This window comes from Drosophila simulans, chromosome 3L (genome assembly GCF_016746395.2).
Source record: "Drosophila simulans strain w501 chromosome 3L, Prin_Dsim_3.1, whole genome shotgun sequence".
NCBI lineage: Eukaryota > Metazoa > Arthropoda > Insecta > Diptera > Drosophilidae > Drosophila > Drosophila simulans.
The window spans coordinates 21,235,499-21,253,896 of NC_052522.2; the positions used below are offsets into that span (position 1 = coordinate 21,235,499).

General features: G+C 42.3%; 5 protein-coding genes across 6 annotated transcripts; 3 read left to right on the plus strand and 2 right to left on the minus strand.

Moving 5' to 3' along the window:
* Window positions 1-90: 90 nt before the first annotated feature.
* On the minus strand, window positions 91-5,570 carry LOC6739032 (MAM domain-containing glycosylphosphatidylinositol anchor protein 2). The gene is made up of 8 exons (XM_016169107.3): window positions 5,341-5,570; window positions 3,839-3,905; window positions 3,372-3,698; window positions 3,041-3,310; window positions 2,875-2,972; window positions 2,499-2,801; window positions 2,268-2,438; window positions 91-2,202 (listed from the first exon to the last, which is right to left on the minus strand). Exons 1-8 carry the CDS (start codon window positions 5,341-5,343, stop codon window positions 2,038-2,040), a joined length of 1,404 nt encoding a protein of 467 aa, XP_016032871.1. The 5' UTR covers window positions 5,344-5,570; the 3' UTR covers window positions 91-2,037.
* A 512-nt stretch (window positions 5,571-6,082) lies between these two features.
* LOC6739033 (GDP-Man:Man(3)GlcNAc(2)-PP-Dol alpha-1,2-mannosyltransferase) lies at window positions 6,083-8,159 on the plus strand. The gene is made up of 5 exons (XM_016171911.3): window positions 6,083-6,221; window positions 6,275-6,467; window positions 6,776-7,234; window positions 7,295-7,968; window positions 8,026-8,159. The coding sequence occupies exons 1-5, from the start codon at window positions 6,208-6,210 to the stop codon at window positions 8,105-8,107; spliced, it is 1,422 nt and encodes a 473-aa protein (XP_016032872.1). The 5' UTR covers window positions 6,083-6,207; the 3' UTR covers window positions 8,108-8,159.
* Window positions 8,160-14,301, minus strand: LOC6739035 (mediator of RNA polymerase II transcription subunit 1). Of its 2 annotated transcripts, none has more exons than XM_016169105.2 (4): window positions 14,076-14,301; window positions 12,740-14,020; window positions 10,765-12,671; window positions 8,160-9,774 (listed from the first exon to the last, which is right to left on the minus strand). In XM_016169105.2, exons 1-4 carry the CDS (start codon window positions 14,107-14,109, stop codon window positions 8,560-8,562), a joined length of 4,437 nt encoding a protein of 1,478 aa, XP_016032873.1. In that variant the 5' UTR covers window positions 14,110-14,301; the 3' UTR covers window positions 8,160-8,559. The 2 variants fall into 2 exon arrangements, with proteins under 2 accessions (XP_016032873.1, XP_016032874.1); XM_016169106.3 differs by having other exon boundaries at window positions 9,408-9,769.
* A 713-nt stretch (window positions 14,302-15,014) lies between these two features.
* On the plus strand, window positions 15,015-15,997 carry LOC6739036 (ORM1-like protein). Its single transcript, XM_002085795.4, has 3 exons — window positions 15,015-15,286; window positions 15,343-15,494; window positions 15,734-15,997. The coding sequence occupies exons 1-3, from the start codon at window positions 15,110-15,112 to the stop codon at window positions 15,867-15,869; spliced, it is 465 nt and encodes a 154-aa protein (XP_002085831.1). The 5' UTR covers window positions 15,015-15,109; the 3' UTR covers window positions 15,870-15,997.
* Window positions 15,998-16,496: 499 nt separating this feature from the next.
* Window positions 16,497-18,369, plus strand: LOC6739037 (galactose mutarotase). The gene is made up of 2 exons (XM_002085796.4): window positions 16,497-16,930; window positions 17,541-18,369. Exons 1-2 carry the CDS (start codon window positions 16,604-16,606, stop codon window positions 18,324-18,326), a joined length of 1,113 nt encoding a protein of 370 aa, XP_002085832.1. The 5' UTR covers window positions 16,497-16,603; the 3' UTR covers window positions 18,327-18,369.
* Window positions 18,370-18,398: the final 29 nt, after the last annotated feature.

Genomic DNA, 18,398 nt, shown 5'->3' on the forward strand with positions numbered 1-18,398 from the left:
CTGGTTGTTTATAGAGGTTATGTCGCGACGTGGGATTTAAAACACACCACTTGGGGCCAAAGAACCAGTATCCAAAAAAAATACGTTATCTACTAGTAAAATGATTTATTCGTGCTTTTTAAGTTTGTTATTTATAATGCCATTCATTATTAGTAGGTAGATCTTACACGCTTAATTTAAAGTAAATCTTGTTTATCGAAATTATAACACTAATGAGATAATCTCTATTACTTATGATTAAGAACACTTATAGTTAAAATAAAAGATACTTTATGTTTATCATTATGTCCATAATACGTTCCAAATTTTACGGATATTGCGCACATACTTGTACGTATAAACTTACAAAATAATTATTAATATTACTACTTTCATTATATCCCGGTTTAAAAGATTAATTTTTGTATCATACAGTTGTTTTATTTTTTTTTTATTAAGTCTATTAATATGTTAATGTTTGATTATGTATCTAAGGATTTCTCTAATAATATGGAGTTTTAGTATTCATTTGAGATGTATTAGTTTAAAATAATAGAAGAAACGTGCTACATGTTCTATAGACTTAGAAATCATTTAACTAAACAGTTTAATTCAGAAAAAGTTAAACCCAATACCAAAACAAAATTATTGGTCGTATTAAACAGCAATGATACATTTTAAAAATAAATTAAAAACAACATTTTTTGTTATACAATATTGCACGTGCTTTATACATGAATATATTTGCTGTTTGTAAATTAAATTATAATCAACATAAACAATCCCACTACACAGACTAATGTAAGTAACTGAGGAAGTTTCTCTTCCAGACCGATGGTTCTTATTACTTAATTATTTAAAGTTCTATATTTAATTTTTAAGTTCCTTTTATTCTACAATCGTTGAACGATATTGCAATATGTATTTATGTATTTTATGATTACAGGAGGGTATATACTGTATTCTTTAAAGTTTCCATATGAAGTTGCTAAGCTTTTTTCAGCTCTGAATTTTAATGGTGATCTATAATGTTGTGAATGTTGATTTTGTTTTGCATATATCCACTACCCACAATGAGAGAAAAATAGTGGTTCCATTCAACTTAGGGGTTCCATTTACAATAAAATAAAGACTTTTTCCTTTCAGGTGAACTGGTTTTTGTGCCACGATGAAGGAATTGCCAAGTCGGAGGAGAATCATAAACGTTAGCCAGTAATCTAGCCAACTCACAAATTAAAGTAAAATGAAAGTGTTACCAACATGGGGGATATCGGGATATGCATCGTATAAACGTGGTATATGTTTTAATCTGCTTTGAGATATTAACTCCGCCAATCAGAATATGTTTGAAACTACGAGTACTTGTGCTTATGTACATATGTATATCTTTGTGCCAATATACGAATTTTGGTTTTCGTATGTACTATTCGATTTAATTCGCCGATCGTATTTGGATAAGTGTATTCTAATCAATGACCTACTCTTGCATCTATTATTTCTTATCAATATCAGCTGCTCGTTCAGGCTGACTTATTATATCTTTTTGAGAGTAATTATGATATAATATGGTACTCAGTTCATGGATCGGGCAAACGGGAGGCTGAGCTTAACAATTTTCCCAGATTCATTTCCTTCATTAAAACACTTCTAAGGCTAACGTTATTTGGATTTGGATGAGATTCCAAAATAATTGTAAATGGTAAAACACACTTGTTTCATAACTCCTAAAATATTCTTAAATGATTCTGGTACATAATGCAAACCGAATAAATTGAATGATGATTTGTTGTTTTGGTAAATATTCACTTGAACACTTTTGAAAACGCCTCTTTTGATAATATATATGAAAAACATAATAAAAAGTTAAGATACGTTTCTTATCTTAAACCATTGCGGAAGTACATTCATTAATTTTCTATTGAGAGAAGTATTCTATTGAGATTTTAATACATTTAATACGATTTCTTAATGTACATACATGTAAATTTAATTATTTGCTAAAGTTTTAGTAAGGCACCATTTAAATTATATTTGCAAATAAACCCTACTTGTTGTTCCTTAAACACTAATGATGGGATAGAGTACTAACAAAAATGCAGACAAAATTATTCCGTAGACAGTCGGAGATATTCTAATATTGCTTGAAATGCCCATTTTGTATTCCATGTCGATATCGAGGAGTAGATCGTGATTTCGCGTGTAGAACTGGTGGATATCGCTTATCTAGAGGAAGTTTAGAAGGATGTTTAAAGGACAAAGATGTTTAATCCAAAGAACCAGTTACGCACCTCGTTCCATCCGTATTTGTTTTTAGCCTGGACAATCGCTTCATAGACAGCGTTGTGTTCCAAGTTTTTGACGAGATACGACATTAGAAAGTGGGAGCCATCCGTTCTGATTGGCGTTGGCTTGATATGATACTCGTGCCATTTGCCAGGGTGCTGGTAGGTTTCATTCATCTGGAATGATAATAGAGTGATTCTTAACAGCTATAAGTATTATGTAATTACTTAACGTACCAACAAACGACGATACAACAGCTTAATCTCATCAAGCGGCGGTATGGACTCAATTGTCCACGTCAAGTTGTAGTGATCGAGGAATCCACTCAACGCGGGCGATATGAAGTCGGCAGGACCAGGTCGTCCAGATACTTCAATATATTTCTTTGTTCTCCCCAAAGCATTATCCGCCACACAGCTATAATTGCCGAAATCCGTTGGCTGAAAGTTCCGGATAATGAGGCTGTACCTATCATCTCGTGGATACATAGATCTCCGATCGGTAGCATCGAGTAGAAATGAGTTCTGGTACCACAGCATCTTAGAAGAAAACATTTTTTAAATTTTACAATTAATATAAGTCTAAACAGTATAATTGCATATTTGTACTTACTTCTGAGTTTACATCTCCATGAACTATACAAACGAGCTCCACATCGTATCCCTCAGATGCGTGGACCCAAGATTTCTCTACCGTTATTTCGGGGGGAGCTATAGGAATTATGTTATTATTAAAAATTAAAATCGTTTATGATTTAGCTGTAGAGTATGCTGCTTACAGAGTATTGTCAGCTGAATGTCCATGGATACACGATCTTTGACCCCATTGTCGGCAGAGCATTGATATGTGCCTGCGTGGTGCCTGTCCACGTTTTCCAATATGAGTGTAGAGCTATCCGACAGGTGTGTTGGCCCGGAAAATACATCCTTCTTGAACCAAAATATGGTGGGCACCGGGTTACCAGACGCCTTGCACTCCAGGGTGACGGTGCTTCCCTTCCGGGCAGTCACTTGGCCGTTATGAGGCAGAGCCCTCAGGGTAGGCGGAACTATGGGGATACATCCAGCATGGGCAAACACTCTCAAGGTATAGAATGAAATATAAATTACCCAAGATTTCCACCGTGTGAACTTGGTCCCGGTTCTCCTGATCTCCCAGCTGGCATATATAATCTCCAGCGTCTTGAGTCTTTACTCCATTGATCTGCAAGTTATAGTCGCCCACTATCTTAAAGCGCTGATCCCTTGTTATTTTCAAATGTCCGGCTGTGAGCACGGATGAGCCCTTCCGCCACAAGAGCACAAAGGAGCCGAGGTTCTGTACTTTGCAGGGCAGCTCGATGGTCTCCCCCACGATGACCTTGTACAAGTGACCTCTGGACAAGAACTTTGGCGCCGTTGTGGGAGGGTCATTCTCTGGCAATATGAAGGAGCCGTCTGAAAAGAGATTCGCATTGGTGTCATATTTGAAATTGTGTTCTTTAAAATTATCTTATCTGGGGAGTGTGTGTTTAGCAATATAACCAATTCTTGCATAAGAGTGTTTTAAATATTTATTTCCCCTTAACAATACTTACCGATCAAGGAAAGTGAGAAAGAAAATAGGTAGAGTACAAGTGTCCAGTATTTCCTTGTATAGGTAATCTGTAATGAATAATCAAGCAAAATATATTAGGGCTGCCAATTTTATGAAAAACTTCTGGTAAGAACTACAAAAATGTACTCATATAAAATGTCATAGCTTTTTATGTTACTATTCTCTTAGTAATTATGTTTTAATGTGAAATTAAACTAAAAAAATGTTTAGTTTAGGAATCTCTATATATAATAATAACAAAAATAATTACATTAAGTGGTAACACAGATGAGTTTTATTTACAAATATATTGTAACGTAAAGAACTTTTTTTTATATAAATATTATTTCGTATTCTTTATGGCCTGAGTACTTTGATCAAATCCAACAAATATACCCTACCCACACTTTATATATATTTTTGTTTATGTTAATCTTAATCATAATCTAATGCATTTTGGATCTAATTTTAATATAACCTTTGAAATCATAATACGAATAAAATAAATATGTATATATTTTAATAAATCATCGAATCTGTATAGTGGGCGTGGCCATGGCTTGTTCTTACAGCCCTCGAGATCTCGACCATAATACGGAAAGTTAGATGGCTACGTCGTTCCGGCTAGTGATTCTGTTCAATAATAACCCTAATAAGCTAGTTTGGGTAAAAAGTCATATGATAGAATGTTTCATATTGAATCTAATATCTAAGATTCAGTCCTCAACATATTTTAAAACAAGTAAAATTGATATTAGCTGAGAAAAGACAAACAACGAAATCAGTTTTGGCCCCAAAAATTCCAAAATCTGGTTATTGGATCCTAAAAGTACTTGGAATGCTGACTACTCGCTTTTGATCGTTTCACGTACTTAAAAAAATTTTAAATTTAAATTCAACAATTTAATTGTTGAATTTTTGAGTACGCTTATAATAAGAACTGTTTGTAATTAAGCAAATTTAAAATTGATTTTTTATGGAAGACAATAAAGCTTTTTAACGTAATCTGGTTAACTCGCCCCAATTTTCGTTAATTGTGAATCTCAGGGAAGTGCTTAAAACTCATCTCTGTGTACAATCTACACTATATATTTGAAATAATTCGTATCTATGTACGTATGATACAAGGTACATCTGTTATTATAGGCGCACATACACATAAACGAACTAAAGGAATTAGAAACTAATATATATAATATACTTAGTATAATTTGTATAATATATGTATTAGCTAGTCTGTATTCTGCATTATTACTTTTTCAGACTAGTCCCGAATACATAAGTGTGTCTATATAGATAGGCGGTATATATACACACACATACATAATATATGTATCTTATTTCAAGCATTAAACAATCGTATCTCATAGATTGCAGCATTTATAATGGTTGATCAACCAATATATACATATCTAAATACTTATCGATGCAAGAAAAACTTTCTTTTTCTTTATTCCACACTTTTTATCATTTCTAATTTGCAGCACCCATTTTCATCCTTACCATTTTAATATGTATGTATGGCTTGCACTTATTTCGCTTTTTCTCTGATAAATTAAGTCGTTTTTGGCTTTGAGTTGCCCTTCGAAATACTGCCGATTCACTTGCACAGATCACTTAATTGTTTATCAGATTAATATCATTTTTTCAGGTTTCTTATAAAATAGTCTCGAATTTAAGACTGGCGAGTATAATTGTATTTATCCTTAAAAGTTCCATTAATTGAGCGCATGCTCAGTGCAACATTATTTTGTGTCAAAAGCTTTCCCGAGCTTTCCCGAGCCGTGTCCACAAGGAAAACTCCGTCTGTGCGCATTTACTGATTCTAAAATCCACCACTCCTAATTTGCTTTAAAAATTTAAAAGTTGCTTTAAAACTTAAAAGTATGAAAATGAGACTGACTCTAAAATGTACTAGCAGCTTTAGAAATTATGAAACAAGTATAAATAATAATGAAAATGTTTAATTAAATTGATACGAATTTTCGAATACTCGGTTTTCGAAACAACTTCCTAGTTATTTTACACGAATTAAGTGCTTATTCATTTAAGCTAGCCTGATTTGTAAAGTACCAATTCTCTTATTGTGTTACTAATAAATTATTGATAGTACATACATTAAATTTTGTGTATGATATATTTATTTTTCAATATTGTTTAAGTCAATAACATTATATCATGTACTGTAAAACATAATAAATTTAAATTCGATATTCTTATCGATAAATATTACTTTTAAAATACTTTCCCAAATCGCAGATATCGGCTTTCATTGATGGAGTTGATACCGCACGGCCATCCCTAATTCGAGATAATGCAGTATTGTCAATTTACGTGTAATAATAATGCATCGTTGAAGAACAGCCGATAATGTTTCTGTTTCTGTAAGAATAGTAACCCTTTTCCCGCCAGATATACTGACTCATGTTATCCGCAGTCTCTGGTTGTTGATATCGCTTGCGTTGGTGGCAGTACTCTCGTTCCTTTTCCTGAGACAATGGTTGCTTAGCCGGAAGAATAAGTTGCACACATCGTCGGAAAATGGCATCAACGTGGGCATTTTCCACCCGTATTGCAACGCAGGTGGCGGCGGTGAACGTGTATTGTGGTGCGCCGTGAGAGCACTACAGGTAATATTGGGAAAACAGCAAAACCTTCATGAATTCATACGTGTCTTGTTGTTGATCGATCACCAGCTGATATAATAGTTATCATTAGAATGGGTATAAGTACATACTGGCCAAAAACTAGAAGAATTAACATATAATGCATGGGAGTAGTTCCTCAGCAGGATGCTTTCTTTTCATTCTGTTTGACTTTGGATATCCTGTAAATTACATCTGAATACTATAGCTAGAGAGCTCATTCATTTCATTAATTCGTATTGTATTTTCTGTTCACTATACTAATCGTTTAGATTTGATATTCTAATTAAAAGGAAAAGTACCAGAACGCCAAGGTGGTAATCTACACAGGCGACATAGACGCCTCTCCCAATTCCATACTGCAAAAGGCGAAGAATGTCTTCAACATTGCCGTCGATAGTGACAATGTGAAGTTCGTCTTCCTGAAGCAACGCCACTGGATCGAGGCCAAGAACTATCCGCATTTCACTCTGCTGGGCCAGAGCATTGGATCGATGGTCCTGGGTCTGGAGGCGCTCTGCAGGTTTCCGCCCGACATCTATATCGACACCATGGGTTACGCCTTTACGTATCCTCTGTTCCGCTACTTGGCCCAGTCCAAGGTGGGCTGCTATGTGCACTATCCGGTTATTAGCACCGATATGTTGAAGAGGGTTCAGCAGCGACAGATGTCTCACAACAACAAGAAGTACGTGGCGAGGAACCCCTTTCTCACCTGGACTAAGCTTGCCTACTACCGTGTCTTCTCAAGAGTGAGTGTTAAAATTCAAATGAGACAATGCACAGGTGTATACCAAGTTACCCCATTTCAGATGTACAAGTGGGTTGGCTGTTGTGCTGAGACTATTATGGTAAACTCCTCATGGACCGAGAATCATATTCTGCAACTGTGGGATGTGCCCTTCAAAACCCACCGGGTTTACCCTCCGTGCGAGGTTAGCCACCTAAAGAGCCTTCAGCATACGGAAAAGGGCGACGAATTCATCATTCTGTCTGTCGGACAGTTCCGCCCAGAGAAAGACCATCCCCTCCAGCTGCAGGCCATATATGAGCTCCGAACTCTCTTGGCCCAAGACGAGGCCCTTTGGAACCAAATTAAGTTGGTTATTGTGGGCTCCTGCCGAAATGAAGATGACTACGAGCGATTGAAAAACATGCAGGACTTGACAAAGCATCTGTCGCTCGAGAACAATGTGCAATTTAATGTGAATGTCCCTTACGAAGACCTGCTTAAGTTGTATCAAACCGCCCACATTGGCATCCACACTATGTGGAACGAACATTTCGGCATCGGAATCGTCGAGTCCATGGCTGCTGGCCTTATAATGGTGGCCCACAGGTCGGGGGGTCCATTGCTTGACATTGTCGAAACCTCCGCGGGAAGTCAGAACGGATTCCTGGCTACAGATGCCGTTGAATACGCAGAAAACATATTAAATATTATTGTTAACAACTCAGAAATGAACGGTATTCGAAGTGCAGCCAGGTAACTAGATAAACATTTATAGTTTGCACACTTTTATATATTTTGGTTCGCTTTTAGGGCCTCCGTGGAACGGTTTTCTGAGCAAGAGTTTGAAAAAAACTTTCTTCGAGCTGTTTCAACACTATTTACCAACACTTAAAAAATAATAGAATAGTCCGCCAGCAACCAAATAAATATGCAAAGCCCAACAATTTCCAACTGAATACATTTATTATACTCTACAACATATTTAGAGCGATGTTATCGTACATATCGCATCGCTTTCCTTAAGATTTACCTAATGAATTTTTTAAACATAAGGTGATTTCGGTTTGATCGCCTTCACAGAATCGGGAATAATCTCTGAGATTTTGTACCAAATTCGCCATCGTGTTGTAAAATTTTATTTATTTCCTTTGGAGTTTTAAATCATTTTTCTGCCGATAATGTTAAGAAATTGCCTAATATGATCCTTAATTCCTATGCATCATAAAACAAAATCATGTAACTAATGGCTTTAAACTAACTCATCTTAACTTAATCACTATGCTAGCTTTAAGAGAAAATCGCATAGAGCAACAGGAATATCTCATGACGGCTGTCTTCCTTCTGTCATTCGCCAGCCAGGCTAGCCAAAAGCTCCTCATCTATCCCATCCGCCGATGGCGTACCCGCCGTGCTGCTTAGGTTGAGCAGTCCTTCATTGCCAGAAGGCGGAGGAGGCACCGGCGGCTTTGCTTCCGGCTCCGTCAGTCCAGTAGAGCTGGCAGCAGGTCCTAATATCGAAGCTGATGTTCCAGCTGAAGCCGTTTCTGAACTGCCACTTGGCGTGCTGCGTCCACTGTTTGTGTTGCCTCCGCTTCCTCTCTGCGATAACTTTGGGATCTGGAATTTGTTGTGCAGCCCCTTGATGAAGCCTTCCATGCTTGCGGCCATTGTCGGAGAAGCATATTGGAGGATGGTCATCATATCTGTGTGGTGATCGAATCGCGGCGGTGGTTGCGACATTGAGCCGCTAAGGGCCGGCGATACCGACCCCGAAGATCCACTGCCTCCTGCCGAAGTGGAGCCTAACTTGCGCTGCCCGCTGCCTCCTGCACTGCTGCCGCTGGCCAGGGCTCCCATACTGGGACGCCGCCTGGGGGCATTGTGCTCTTGGAAGGAGTTAGTGCTGTTGCTTTTGGTCAGCGGAATTCCGCCACCTGCTCCCGACCCGCTGAGCTTGCTGCTGAGATTGCCCGATGAGTTTGCCTTCTGGAAGAAATGCTTGCTAGATGAAGCCGGAGCGGACGATCCCGCTGCGGTGGCCTTCTTGGAAGCGGGTCCGCTGTTAACGCCCGGCTTGAGTCCGGTATGCTGCTTCTTCGTGGATCCGGTGGACCCAGCGAAGCTCGTGGCGCCGATGCTGCTGCTTTTTGCTTTCGCTTGGAGGCCAGAGGAGGAACTAGAGCCGGAGCCGGTGCCGGAGCTCTTGCTGCTTCCCGTCTTGTTGATGGTCAGCTTGAGGCCCTCTTGGCTGCTGGGCTTCACCATGTATTCCGTGGAGGCTCCGGCCGGATTGCTGCTCCCGGCGGAGTCGTTGCTGCCCCCGCTGGTGGTTAAGCAGCTACTAGTTGGCGCTGCTCCCGGCTGTTGCTGCTGCTGCAGAATTGTTGCTGTTGCCAGTGTTGCTGCTGCCGCTGCTCCCGCTGTTTCCTGCCCCTGACCCACTACCGCCGAGACTGGAGACACCAATGACGCTGCCGAGCCCGCTGCTCCCGCTGCCACTGTTGTTGTTGGTGCCGGAATTGTTGGCGCTAAAGCTGCCGTCGACGTCATCAAACTAACCTGACAAAGTAAGCATGTGGTTGTGTGTGTGTTAGGGACCAAAGAAACCAAAAATAAACCAGAAAAGAAATTATAACAATCAAAAGAGGAACATCACGTGTAGCAAAAGAAAATATTGTGGGATTTCACAACCATGGGTCGTGTAGGACGGGAATACAGACAGGAAGAAAGAAGAATGGACCCCGTTAATAATTAGCTTAAAAGTTGATTTGGATACAAAATATATTTCTTAGGACAAAATGTATGAGGCAAGCGCTTGTGCAGCTACTTTCAACGTTTACAGTATACGCACATTAAGGACTAATTTTAAACGTAGTAAATATTTAAGAAAGATCAAATTATTATCAAATTATAATACTCGTAGAGTCAAGATGCTAGTAATATACAGATAATCTACAGATGTTCTTAACAAAGCTTAAAATTCATATGCATATACATTTTTATAAATCCACCAATAATATTGGCACTATAGACTTGGCGAACCAGCTTTTAGTACGCCATGGTTTTCTACAAGCCACATGCACGCCGAGCAACAATACAAATCAAACAGATTAACTAAATACATACGTTCTCAATGCAGAAAAAGAGGTTTAAGCTTATGTTTTGGGGATACTGAGTGTTGGATAAGCCCCATTACCATACGAGTTTTGGAAAATAAAACGGATGCAGCAGTATATATGACAAATAATAGAATCATATGTATTTACAAAAATTAGAAAAGGCAAAACGAAACACTAACAAAAATAATAATCATAGTACTAAGTGTAATCATTTTCAACTACAGCAGAGGTAGGCGAATTACAAATCGTTTTATAGCTAAGGTAAATACAGCATTTGCATTAGTTTAAAGATAGGTTCGCTCTGAGTTTGATTCTGCATTGGTTAGGAGAGGTGGCAGAGAGTCAACTACGTGTTAGGCTTCCAGTGGGAGATGCTGGGGGTGGGTTGGTGTGGTGTGGAGTGGAGCACTTATAATGAAAACGGACTTACCGCACCTCCCGCCATGCCCTTGCGCAGGGCACTCATCTCCAGTCCGGAGGCCCCCGCTCCTGCGCCAGCTCCAGCTCCCACCACCACTGCGGCTGCACCAGACACTCCCGCTCCCGACGGGGCCGCATAGCTACCAAGTCCTCCGCCTTCCGCCAGATGCGAAAGACTGGCGACTGATTTCATCTGCTGTTGTGAGGATTTCAGGGCAGCTACTGCAGCAGCCACACTAGCCGGTGAAATACCTCCACCAGATGAGACACCTGCAGTTGCCGAGGATGTTGTGGAACTGGAACCGGATGCCGAAGAGGTTTTCTCCTTCTTTAAACTCTGGCTGCTGCTGATAGATCCGCTCGCGCTCGCTAATGGAGGGATTGGAGGTGGTGGCGGCGGTGCTCCAACGCTGGCAAATGACCTGACCAGGCCAGTAGCTCCACCGGATCCCGAGGAGGCAGATGGTCCCGAAGATGTGCTCCCCACAGCTGACGAGGACTTATCGCCCTTGGGACTTAAGATGGTGGCGGCTGTAGCTGCACTCTTGAGTGTTGACATGCTCGGCTTTCCGGATGAGCCGTGTTTGGGTGAGTGTGTGCCAAACGGCGACTTCGGGCTGTTGGAGGCGGTGTTGTGCTTGGGACTGCTATACACGGGCGAGTGCTTGGGGCTGGGACGGGCGGTCGGCACTCCGGCCATTAGACCCTGCCCAGCGCCACCAGCTTTGGGTGACGACGAGGGAGAGGAGAACTTGCGAACCACTCCACCAGTTGCGGAAGCATCTCCGCCACCTGCAGGCGAGTTTTGCCTAGAATAGATCTTCTCCGGCGGTCCCATTGGCGAATCGTCGCGCTTTTTCTTGCGCTTCTTTTCCTTCTGCGTATCTGAAGAGCCGCTGCTGGCTGAAGATGACATGGAGCTGCCAGAACCACTACCACCGGACGTAGACGAACTACTTGTGCTACTCTCGTGGGGACGCTTTGCGGCCACACCTACTCCAGCTGAAGCAGAGGTGCTTTTTTTCGTTGAGTCCTTACTGGGATCCTTGCCCGTTATAGGGGTAATAGTTATAGTCGTGGGAGTGGCACTGGATGAGGCTTGAACACCTCCTCCGGCGACAGCCGCCTGGGCATTTAATGGAATAATTTCAATTCCACCCGTTCGCTGTACCTCAACGCCGGACACTCCCCCAGCTGATCCAGACTTTCCATCTCCTGGGATGGGGGTGATGCTGACGCAATGCTTCAAATTTGGAGTCTTGTCCTTCCAGATATTTTTGTACTTGTCAGCAATGTCATGGTCACTCGTCTTGGCGGAGCCGGATGAACCGGAGCTGCCGCTGACTGTGGTGCCACTGGTCGAACTACCAGACTGTGGATCGGTTTCGCGCTTGAGATTGATCAGACCCGCTATGGCCGCTGCTGCCGAAGTAGAAGCAGCAAAAGCATCCGCTAGAGATCGCGACTTAGCATCCATTTTAAGGTTGTTAATGTTGGTGAAGCCACCTCCGGGAAGGCTTCCATCTGTAGGCGTCGCCGTATCCATTGCAAACTGGCTAAAATTATTGCCTACTCCCGAGACTGGCCCACCACCACTCATGCCTCCACCTCCGATTGCTCCAGAACCAGCCCCAGGACCAATCGCGCCGTGCAGTTTGAATTCGTGCTCCTCATCCCAACACTTGAGCAACTTGTAGATGACCATCGGAATGGATACCACTTTGCGAACGGTTCGGGTCAACTTCTGGGACAGCAGCTCGTATTCATTGGTCAGACAGTAAACGCTACACGTGGGCTGACCGTCCTCAAGCAGAAAATCCACAGTGGCCAGCGACTCTTCGTACGGGTGCTGCAGCTCAACCGTGATTTGGTTAAATGAAACAGCGGTTACCTCCAGTATCACAGTGCTGTCCATATCTGGGACGAATGAGCATAGGAAAAATATTATTATCATAGGAATGGGGGAAGGGATGTACCGAACTCACCATTATACTGCTTCTGCTGCTCACGAACACAGCTTGCGAGCAGAGTGTAGAAGAGAGCTTGTTTCTTGAGGAACGCCACGATTCGCGGAACCTGGGCGGGTTCAGTGAAGGGCAGCGATGATACCAGGGTTCCCTGCAGTTTGCGGTTGTCGGTAAAGAAATAGCAGTGCGTCTCTTTAGGTAAATTCACATACAGACCGCGCTGTGTGTTCTTAATGGCCTGCTTCGATGCAGTTTGTACAATGAGATTAAGCACTGTGGTGGGAGGACTAGGTGGCGTGGCAACGGAGTCTAGACCGGGCAGACCGAGAGCCTTTAGTGATTCCAGGCAAACAGGCATGGGTTTGTTCAGCCGCAGCACATACGTGGCCGGCATCAGCAGCGAGTTGTTCTGGTTGAGTTGGGCATAGGTGGGAACCTCCAAGCCCGTTTGGGAATCGCGGACCAAGGTCACCGTTGGCAAAGTCTGCAGTTTGTTGGCTGATGAGCCTTCCAGATTGATGGTGGCACTCAGTCCGTAGCTGCTTCGCATTACCTGGTCGATGGTGAAATCGCCGCTGGCCAGTTTTGGATCCCCTTCGGGAAGGTGGAGCGGCGGGCAGAAATAAGTAAGCTTCATGGGATGGCCACCGCGACGGGGCAGCACCAGACCCACCGATGAACTCGTCATGAGGGAGTAGCTGTCTCCGGAGTGACTTTGCAGGTGCAGTTGGTAGAGGCTCTGGATGTCCGTCTCCATGGCCTGAAGCGCCACAAACGCCTTCTTTTTCACCTTGGGCTCGGCATTCAGCTGGTAAATTGAGGACAGACCTTCGAGTTGCACCGTAAAGTCTGCAAAGTCGCCGGACTTGAGGCAGGCCACTAGCTCGCTGGACTGTTGCTCGATCTTGCACTCGTGGTGCACCTTGACGTCCGACAGACTGCCGGCGGCGTCCAGCAGGATCTCTACGTAGAACATGTCCGTGGATATGAAGAGCAGCTGCTGGTCCTCCATAAACTTAAGGCCAAGCTGGCGCGAGAGGCTCTCCAAACGCTCCACAAGGCCGTGGCGTGACGTGACCTTGATGTAGTGCTGCAACTTATCCAGCGCCGACTGCAGCGTGGCCTTGCACAGTGGGTCCAGAGGGTAGTGCTTCTCGATAAAGTACATACGCACCGACTTCTTGATCTCCTCGTAGCTCTTTGGCTTGTTCCGGTACTTGGCCCGCAACTTCTCCATCATGGTTTCCTGCTGGATCTGCTTGTTCTTTTCCTCGATGCTGGGAATGTGGCTGCCAAAGCCTGTGCGGATTTGTGTCAGTGGGGCTTTGGACAACTTAGTTAGGGAGGTACTCACCAGTCCCCGAGGACTTTGCATTGGATCCGCTCATATCTATGCGTTCTTGAGTAAACTGTATTCACTTAATGATGCTGTGGCATTTTCAACAAAGAAGTGCGGTAATTAAAAAAGTTCTTGATCTAAATAGCTCAGAATCTTTTTTCTACGCCTTCATCATGCCAAAAAATTTTCAACGCCAAAACAACAAAATGGCTGATCCTTCACAGTGGCTGGTCACCCTATAATAAAATACTGGAATATAATACGGAACTATCATATTTCCACTAGGTCACAAGTTCTATTTGATATTCGATTTATAGTGATTCAAAGTTTGTATCAAGATATATTTTTAGTATGAGCAGAATATAGGGGTAAAAATAATGAATTAACATTTATTTGTTATTTATTCCATACATCCTTTTGGTACTTTTACTTTCTATTTCTCATGAAGTAATTGTGCCTCATTTCTTACGCGATTTTTCTCTTAAGCTTTACTTTTAAGTTAAGAACAGATAAGCTCAAATATTTTCTAATTAAAAAATAAATTACAGAAATTTTCAACTGATGGCTTAATATTTATATTAATTTTTCAATGATTTCTGAAATTTTTTTTGGCATGAAGGTACATTTTTGTTCTCTGTTCCAAGAAACCGAAAATGATTTTTTAAGTGTACTCGAAAATAAAGTTTCTTCAGATTTGAATGAAACTAAACCGGCGCCACTATAAACTGACAGTTATTTTTAAACTTTTCTTTTGGTCCATCAATATCAATAAAAAAAACTTTAAGGATTAATCAAATAAGTAAACAAATACAGCTTAGGATTAGGTTAAATTTGTAAGTACAATATTGATATATTTAATAGAAAACTACAAAAGCTTGAATTCAAATTTTATTAAACATTTTTAGTTTTTCAAATTTCTGTTTTCTTTTAAATAATTTGGTATATTATTGTCATAATGATATTTATATGCATGCGCGGTCACACTGTGCGTAAATGATAAATATTTGTTATTAAAGTGTTTCGGAACCAAAGGTTAACAATTCTTCCCCATGACGTCCATTGCGGGAGGCCACGGCGAGGCGAATCCAAACAGTTCCTGGCTGAGTGCCCGGGGATTCTGGCTAGCATACCTCCTGGGCCTGCTGTCGGTGCACCTGCTCTTCTTATCAGTGCCCTTCGTCAGCATTCCGTGGGCCTGGACGGCCACCAATCTGCTTCACAATGCAGTGAGTGGTCATGGCGCCGATGAGAAGTCAGTCTTTATCCTAATCCCTCTTCCCAGGCCCACCTGTACTTCCTCCACGTCATCAAGGGCGCTCCCTGGCTGAGCACGGAGAACGATCCCAGCCGGCGTTGGACGCACTGGGAACAGATCGATGACGGTGTACAGATGACCACAACCCGCAAATTCCTCACCGCTGTTCCCATTGTTCTGTAAGTGAATACGTTCTGTAAGTCAGCGAAAAGATAAAGTCACTAAGTATGTCATCCGGCAAATTTAGAGGGAAATATATTAAAAAAAAATAATTAAACACTTAATGAAGATTTAAATTCTGAACTTATTTTAATGTCGGTAAATACTTGTTATGTACTGCAGTTAATTAAATTACTTTATATATAATGAATTTATTGCCTAACATAGATATTCACATAAAATACTTGACTTTTTATAGTTTTCTACTTACCTGTCTGTACACCCGAAACAACACGGAACACTTTATCGCAAACTTTATATCCCTGGTGGTCGTCACGCTTCCCAAGCTGCCGCAGTTCCACGGCGTGCGGCTGTTCAACATAAACAAGTACTAGCCCCTGTGACAACGGACTGCATTTATTTTGTTTAATAAAAATGTACATACAAACTTATAAAACTGGCACAGCCTCTTGCTCACAACTGTAAATATTGCTAAATAAAATATTTATCAAATTAAATAATTCTAAAAATCGCTTTTCGATTACCTTAGTGCATAAATAATGTTTGATCATGGAAACAGAAATCAACACAAAGAGATTTTATAACCCATTATGTCAGACGGAAATCTTCGTAGTGACGAAAAGCACAATGAGTGTGATGCGTAAGGAGGCTACTAGAGCCGAAAAATGGAAAATATGAAAGAAAACCCTGTTAACTGATTTCTTCTGTTACATATTCTTAAATATAATCATACAATATGGGTAAAAATGGGTACCTCGTTGTCGAGACGCCTGAACAAAGAGCTCTTTTTGTTTTATGAGCTCTCGCGAAAGTCGCGCCCCTGAGGAACTATTCTAAATTCTAGTCAAGTGGCGATTACAGGGCGGCTTTATCTCTCATTATTGTGGGCGGTAAAATGCGGGGGATGGGCAATCGACTTCTGACAAGCTGATTGCCCGGTTTGACTTTGAGGGAGAAGCTCGCGACCCGAACGACTTTGGCTATTCATAATCACAATCAGAGGCGAACTCGCAGTAAACAGAGGTGTGCCGGATCGGAGTATGCCTGGTACCCAGGCAGTTGCTGTCAGCCGTTTCAAGGGGAAGGAACGACACCGAGACGCGCCGAGATGTCAATTACCCTAGAGGAGGAGATCTTCGGCTTGGCCGTGAACCCGTTCACAAAGTCGCCGGAAATGGTGCGCCGATACACGCTCAAGAACTCCAAGGGCATGACCGTGTCGGTGATCCAACTGGGGGCCATCATCCAGAGCGTCTGCTTGCCGGACGCCTACAAGAAGGTGGATGACGTGTGCCTCGGCTTCGACGACATCGCCAGCTACTTGGCCAACAAGGGAGCCTATATCGGAGGGACCCTCGGACGAGTGGCCAACCGAGTGGCCAATGGCGAGTATACGTTTAACGACACGAAAGTCTCGGTGACAAAAAATATCCAGGTAAATATTTCCCAAGTGACCAAGTGATTTTTGAATATTGTTTGAGATGAGCCTATTTGACACTTGTTTAGGCAAAGTTCAATACTTAGGCTTAGAAGTTTTTCGATTGGTATACCCGATACTTGTTCCGACCCTATAAAGTGGATTTGCAATCAAGGTCACTTGCCAAGTCGATCTGGCTTATTAGTTGAGATTAAGCATGCAGTTATAGTTAAGATTATAGATTATAGTGACGAATCCAAATACATACATACAAGTTTGTTTCAGACCGTTCATTTGTTTTGACAATTTCCATCACTCAGGAAAATAGAGAACAAAAAAACCGAGATCGGTTATGCTAAACGTACTCGGTGGCATCAATCTTATGAGATTTGATTTGATTTCGACACGAAAACGATTTGATTGTTGATATTTTTCGACGCAAGCAGTATCGGGTATTAGAATTGTGCGATCTCGATCTTTAGATTTGAGATAGAAATTCATTAATCGAAATCCTTGAGAAGGGGGTTTTCTTTGAGTGATTGATATCTATAGGGAATTTATACAAATTTATAGTATTTCTAGTTTGAGCAAATAAAGAATATTAAATATAGGAATCGATCAATTTCAGGACAAATTCCAGCTGCACGGTGGCTTCATTGGATTCGATAGCGTCATATGGGAGGTGGTACAGAAGTCGGCCGAGGGAGTGATATTCCGGCACGTATCGCCCCACGGCCACGAGGGCTATCCGGGCAAGCTGACGTGCCTCATCACCTACCAGCTGGACAACGAGAATCGTTTGTGGGTCAGGTACGAGGCCACCACAGATCGCTCCACCATGGTCAACCTGTCGAGCCACGCCTACTTCAACCTGGCGGGACACGGATCCGGAGCGAAGGGTCTTTCCGAGCACACGGTGGAGATTGCGTCCGATCAGATCGTGGACACGGACGAGCTGCAGATCCCCACGGGGAAGCTAGTCGACGTCAATGACACCGTCTTTGATCTCAGGCTGCCGGTTCTGATGCGCGACCGACTCATGCAGTTCGAGAATCGTCAGATCAAGGGCTACGACAACTGCTTCGTGGTCAACGGAGGACGTGTGCAAAAAAGTGTAGCCAAGGTGGCTAAGATCGTGCATCCGCCATCTTGCCGGGTACTGGAGGTTTGGACCGACCAGCCCGGCATGCAGTTCTACACCGCGAACAATCTGACCTCGATAGTGGGCAAAAATTGCACTAAGTATGAGAAGCACGGCTCCTTCTGCGTGGAGACGGAGAAGTTCCCCGATGCCATGAACCACCCGGAGTTCCCTTCGATCAGCCTCGAGCCGAACGAGAAGTATCGGCACGATGTCCTCTACTGGTTTAAGGTCGAGGAGTCCTGGAAGTGCTGTTGCAACAACGATCCATAAGCGTCGTCGTGATCTCTCGTTAATAAAGTCCAACCCCCAAGTACTTAATGTTTTGTTTAGCTACTCTTATTT

Coding starts and splice junctions, on each gene's coding strand:
- LOC6739032 (XM_016169107.3), bottom strand. Junction 2,802..2,874: donor ATGGAGATGTAAACTCAGAA/GTAAGTACAAAT, acceptor TTTTCTTCTAAG/ATGCTGTGGTACCAGAACTC. Junction 2,203..2,267: donor ACAAATACGGATGGAACGAG/GTGCGTAACTGG, acceptor AACTTCCTCTAG/ATAAGCGATATCCACCAGTT.
- LOC6739033 (XM_016171911.3), top strand. Junction 7,235..7,294: donor ACTACCGTGTCTTCTCAAGA/GTGAGTGTTAAA, acceptor ACCCCATTTCAG/ATGTACAAGTGGGTTGGCTG. Junction 7,969..8,025: donor GGTATTCGAAGTGCAGCCAG/GTAACTAGATAA, acceptor GTTCGCTTTTAG/GGCCTCCGTGGAACGGTTTT.
- LOC6739035 (XM_016169105.2), bottom strand. CDS start 14,109: ATGAGCGGATCCAATGCAAAGTCCTCGGGGACTG. Junction 12,672..12,739: donor GCAGCAGAAGCAGTATAATG/GTGAGTTCGGTA, acceptor CATTCGTCCCAG/ATATGGACAGCACTGTGATA. Junction 9,775..10,764: donor AGGGCATGGCGGGAGGTGCG/GTAAGTCCGTTT, acceptor TTACTTTGTCAG/GTTAGTTTGATGACGTCGAC.
- LOC6739036 (XM_002085795.4), top strand. CDS start 15,110: ATGACGTCCATTGCGGGAGGCCACGGCGAGGCGAATCCAAACAGTTCC. Junction 15,287..15,342: donor CCAATCTGCTTCACAATGCA/GTGAGTGGTCAT, acceptor CCCTCTTCCCAG/GCCCACCTGTACTTCCTCCA. Junction 15,495..15,733: donor ACCGCTGTTCCCATTGTTCT/GTAAGTGAATAC, acceptor GACTTTTTATAG/TTTTCTACTTACCTGTCTGT.
- LOC6739037 (XM_002085796.4), top strand. CDS start 16,604: ATGTCAATTACCCTAGAGGAGGAGATCTTCGGCTTGGCCGTGAACCCG. Junction 16,931..17,540: donor CGGTGACAAAAAATATCCAG/GTAAATATTTCC, acceptor GATCAATTTCAG/GACAAATTCCAGCTGCACGG.